The sequence below is a fragment of the Melanotaenia boesemani genome, chromosome 4 (genome assembly GCF_017639745.1).
Source record: "Melanotaenia boesemani isolate fMelBoe1 chromosome 4, fMelBoe1.pri, whole genome shotgun sequence".
NCBI classification, from domain to species: Eukaryota; Metazoa; Chordata; class Actinopteri; order Atheriniformes; family Melanotaeniidae; genus Melanotaenia; species Melanotaenia boesemani.
This window is the reverse complement of record NC_055685.1, coordinates 17,536,740-17,542,118: the sequence shown is the minus strand read 5'-3', so window position 1 is coordinate 17,542,118 and position 5,379 is coordinate 17,536,740. Positions and strand designations below refer to the sequence as shown.

At 41.3% G+C, this 5,379-nt stretch overlaps 1 protein-coding gene across 1 annotated transcript; it reads left to right on the top strand.

The window, feature by feature from the left end:
• The first annotated feature begins 371 nt into the window (after positions 1-371).
• On the top strand, positions 372-4,938 carry gprin3b (GPRIN family member 3b). Its single transcript, XM_041982322.1, has 2 exons — positions 372-727; positions 2,620-4,938. The coding sequence occupies exon 2, from the start codon at positions 2,702-2,704 to the stop codon at positions 4,820-4,822; it is 2,121 nt and encodes a 706-aa protein (XP_041838256.1). The 5' UTR covers positions 372-727; positions 2,620-2,701; the 3' UTR covers positions 4,823-4,938.
• The last annotated feature ends 441 nt before the right edge of the window (positions 4,939-5,379 follow it).

Genomic DNA, 5,379 nt, shown 5'->3' with positions numbered 1-5,379 from the left:
AGTACATTATTCATATTTAATCACTTCAAGTCTAACCTTTAGTAAATACCCTTATAGAAGAATCTTTAAGTAGGCCTCCCTGCATGTTTTACTGGCCATAGAAAATGTTTAGAATTGTGTCATTCAGAAACAGCCTGATTTTGCTTGATGCACCTCTCAGCATACAAAAAGTATAGGAATGGTTTATCATAAATCTGAAGGTGGGAAAAAGGGAAAGCTACATATTAATAAATTCTCTTTCCTGCTATAAAATTATTGTCAGGAGGCAGGATTTAGAAGTGATCAGTTCCAAGTTCAAGTGACCCTCCAGTGAATCCCTGCGGCTGTGACAATACTGCCTCCGTTCTCCTCCTCTCTCCCATTCATCCATTCATCCGCTGCACCACGCTACCTGCAAGCTTGGATCAGCTCCCCACTGGGATAGTACTAATAAAACCATCTGAACGGTCCTCTTTCAAAGCTTGAGCCAGAGGTAACAAAGAGCTCAGAGGCAGCATCCATCGGTCAGTCAGCGGTGACTCACTGCGCACGGTCAGCCAGTCAGCAGGGGCTTGAATTTTGCGCTTGGCTCTGAAGAATCGATATCTCACAGACTCATATATTCTGGTGGAAGGCGTGGCTTGGTGTCACCGACACAGGGTTGAATTTTTCAATATTCATTTCTAGGGTTTAGTCTCATCTCACAAACACGGGCGCGCAAACGGCACCCACGGCACGGGACATCAAGGTAAACCATTATCGGTTATTAATCTGTGATTTCTTCTATATTCACGTATTCAATTAGTCTGCAAGGTCAAATCGAATAGGCAAATATTTCCGGCTTTTGATACGTTGCATTGGGACAGGAGGCTACAGACATGACATATATCCTAATTGGCCTGAATAGGTTGAGCGCATCACTTGAATGCAGACTGCGTTTTGCATGAATTCACTTTGTGCATGCACACTGTTTCGTCTCTGCCATTTCCAAACTGCTGCAGACAAAAAAAAAAAAAAAAAAAAAAGACACCAGGCGTTTAATTCTCGAATATGAAATGACAGCCAGGATACGCGTTCCAATAAAAATGTGCGTTTTGACGACTGACACGCGGATCCACAGAGCCCTCTGTGTGGCAGAGCACACACAGATTGGCTAAACCTGTCCATGACCAAAACCAGTAACCTACTATTATCCCAGTCGCACTTGAAACTAACGCTTACAAATGACCAAATGCTGTAGTGTAACAAAAATAATCAAATATGTGATCTGTATTGTTTAAAATTTGTTCAGTTTGTAGCTTTTCATTCTAAAAGGTAACAATAAGGGAGACTATGTTGTTAGAAAGCAGAACCCCTAAAAAAACATAAAATTGAAAGAGAGAGAGAGAGGGTGTGTGTGAGAGAGAGAGAGGAACAAAAACCTCTGTCCTGTTTGATATAACAGCCTTGTTTACAGCTCAGTTAATTTTGTTAGACTCCAAAAAAAAAAAAAAAAAAAAAAAAAATCACATATTTTAGTTGTATGCTGAGTAATGGCACCTTGCAGGATTAGCCAGATGCTTTGACATGTTGAGGACACAGACTGTGACTGAGTCCTTCATCAGGCCTTGAGGAGTAAAAGTATGTGAGACTGCAGATCACAGCTTAGAATTTACACCAACCTTCTTACTGGCCAGAAGAAGACCTGAAGCCATTTCACTTTTGACATTTTTGCAGGACAAAGCAATAGTGATTTGGTTTTCAGAAGACCATTTAAATTGAACTGCATTTTGTAGGATTAAAAATAAAAGTTTAATAGCCTACTTTTATTGTTAAAAGAAGAAGAAGACATAAATTAATTACATACTGATAAATAACATCTAGTGTTTTTTTGTTTGTTTGTTTGTTTGCTATTTTGCCACATTACAACAGTGATGAACATCCAGTGAAACTAAGTCGGGCTGACATTTGGTTTCTTTAGTACTTTTTTCAGTTTATGTGATGCAGCATTGATTATTTTACATATTTTACAGTTTGTTTGTTTTTCTCTGATGTATGAGTGGGTGAGTATTTGCCAGGTGGAAATTTGATGCAAGAACAGTTCAAGGGTCAGATATCTGGCAAATTCGCTGTTCTTAAAAACCTCTTACATGTAAGCACTTCTAGACCTTATTTATGCCATTGTTCACTACTTTGCTCTTTAACTAATATATTTACTTTGCTTTGAGCTTGTGTAAAGCATTTGGCATCTTAGGGATTTCCCTTAGTTTTTCCTGCGATATAAAACTTTTACAATAATATCCAACATGTTGAATATGTTTCAATCGTGTAATCATTTTTATGTAACGAAGAAAATTTTAAGTTCTATTTTCACAGTGTTAATATATGGAGTCAAATACAACTTCAGTCACAACAATATTATTAATAAATTGCTGTACAAAGAGCAAGAGAGTAGTGCTTACTATACACAGGTATTGGTAATAGATTGTTCTGATGCTTGGCTTTTTTATTTTGACAAAGATTATTGTTTTATACATGTTACTGGTCCTGCACACAAAAATCATTGTCATGTGAGTCTGGTCTGTGCATATTTATCTTGTTATTATTATAATTTTTTTGATTATATACAAACTGAGTGTATTTCTACTTTCTTCCCTTAAGGAATTGCATAAAGCGCCTGATTGTGCATCCGTACCCGTCTTTGGATTACCAAATATTTAAAGATTGAAACTTCAAATTCAGCATGGGAACTAATCCAAAAAGGACAGTGACAGTCCAGATGGTGCCTCAGCTGGCTGTGGTAGACTCACTGGGAAATAAGGAGTCTAATGCCAATTGGGATACCGAGCCCCACCTCACACTCTCTCAGGTTTGTCCAAAGTCCTCCCCCACACCCCCTGATCAGCAGGATAACCTATCTGTGATGACTGCTCCCACCAACACCACCCCACAGACAGCTTCCAAGGGAGGTGAACCAGTTAGCAGCCCTATGTCTGACAAACCAGCAGCAAGCAATGGAAACCAGACAAAATCTGAGGCTGTAACAGGTGTAGATCAGCACTTGCCAAACCAGTCACTAAGAGGCCAAGGTGTGGATGAGACAGGAGGCGACCAGAGGGATTCTAATGCTAATGTGAAAATGTTAAGCCCGGCCAGTGGAAAGGATGTGTGTAAGGACGGTTTGTCAACTGCTGTTACAGCATCGATTGTTGACATGCATAGCAATGACTACAGAATAAAAGGGCCGAGTGCACCAGAGGAGGATCATGTGCAACTAAAATCCTCAGCCAAAGCCACAGCAAGCAACGTTAGTGATAAACATGTTTCTCCCAATAACAAAAATCTTACTAATGCTGGTGAATTAAGGAATGCAGCATCTGAATCTCAGCGTGATAACAAAGGGGGTATTTCAGCTCCAAACAAGGATACTGCTGTGTCACAGAAAAGTGAAGAGACTGGTCGTTTACAAAGCTCTTCATCAAGCTCTGTAGTACCAAAACCTAAAGAAAGCATGGAAACTTTACCCTCCGCTACACTTCCATCTATGAGTAAAGAAGCAGAGGCTGGGTCTAAAAATCTGAATACATGTTCAGCACAGTCTGAGAAGGATTTTCCACCAGCAAAGAGACCACAAGTCTCCTTAGATAAACATCAGCCTGTTTATTCACAGAAAGACTCCTTCACTTTGCCCCCGGCCACACAAAACATGCCGACATGTGGGGAGGTGGCTGAGACAACCAGCCAGACTGCCACAGCTGTCTTTGCAGGAGAGCAGCCCAGCAAGCTCTACAGGGAGGCTTCCACTATGACCTCATCACCATCACCGCCCACAATCAAGCGGTGTCATGATATGGAGGTTCAGGCTGTAGCTGACACGTCTAGTAAGGCTGTAGCCACAAGTCCGAGTCTGCTTCCTTTTACTGCGACTCACAGGCTGAGCAGTGGTGCAGTCCCTTGGGAGGAGGCGCAGAGCCTGGCTATAGTCTACCCGGTTAATGATGGAGTGGGTTTCCAGCAAATGTACACAGCTTCTCTATCCACCACCACTGCTCAGATGTCAGAGAGACTCACTGTAGAAGCAGAAATGTGCCCCAACCATAATGTTGCTTTCAAATCAGAAACTTTGCCCACACAGCTCGACTCCTCACCCGGAGCCAAGCCTAAAGAACTAGGATCAGCTGTGTGTAACATTCAACCAGTTTATCAAATTAACATTGAACACAGCAGTCACAAGAAGCAAGGCGAGGCAAGTGACGTCCATAATAAAAGTGGAGTTCAGGCATCTGTGGAAAAAACAGCTCCTTCTCTCAAAGCAGGGACACCCCCAGGGACAGCTAGTGCTTCTAAGTCTGAATCTGCTGACAGAAACAATGCTGCGCTGTCACAGGCTGCTGTTACATCCAAGGCCAAGCAATCCCTGCCTATAACAACAACAACAGCAAACACAACAACCAAGTCAGATCTAACTAAAAATAAGGCCTCGACGAAGAACACTAGCTCCAATAAGAAGATAGAACCAGAGAGAAACAACAAGGAGGATGATCAGTCAGGGAAGCAGAAAGGAAAAAGTGTCCACGATGTTGTCTGGGATGAACAAGGAATGACTTGGGAGGTCTATGGGGCTTCAGTGGACCCAGAATCTCTTGGATTTGCCATCCAGAGCCACTTGCAGTGTAAAATCAAGGAGCAAGAGAGGAAACTGATGGCCCAGACCTCCTTCAGAAAGTCAATCTCTGCTGTTGATTCGCCACAACATGGCAAAAAGAACAAAAGGAGGCAGCAGAACATTTTCAGGTCAATGCTGCAAAATGTCAGACGGCCCAACTGCTGCGTGCGTCCCCCTCCCTCCTCTGTCCTCGACTAGCATGGCACAGAGATAACCAATGACAGACTCCTCCCTTTTCCTAGAGGTCACAATGTTTGTCCTCCCCTCGTCATGATTGCAATGCCAAGTGAAACATTTATGGGACGTCGATCCCTGTAAGTAAGTAAACTGGAATGTTGTAGCATAAAGAGTCAAAATATTTGTGATATTTGTGATGAAAAAAGGATATAGAAGCATCAAATTAACACTTTAAGACTTATTTTCTAGAAATAGATGTTATTAAAAAGAAAAAGAAGAGTTTTTAATGAAGGCAATAATAGTAAAGCGCATGTATTCTAGTTTCAAAGGCTGTTGAATGACTTAAAGTCCAGATTGTCACTGTAAAAACCACTCACCTTGAGGTAGAAATATTGTCTACTGTCAGAACATTTGTGCAAAAATAATTAAGCCAACATCTTATAACATGTGAAGCATTTGGTAAATGTTTTCAAAGTGTTTTGGGGCCCTCTATTTATACGATTGCTGTTTTTTTCATGCATAATTTTATTTTAGAGTGTGGTTAAAAAAGGGGACTGTATGCTCACATAAATGCTCTG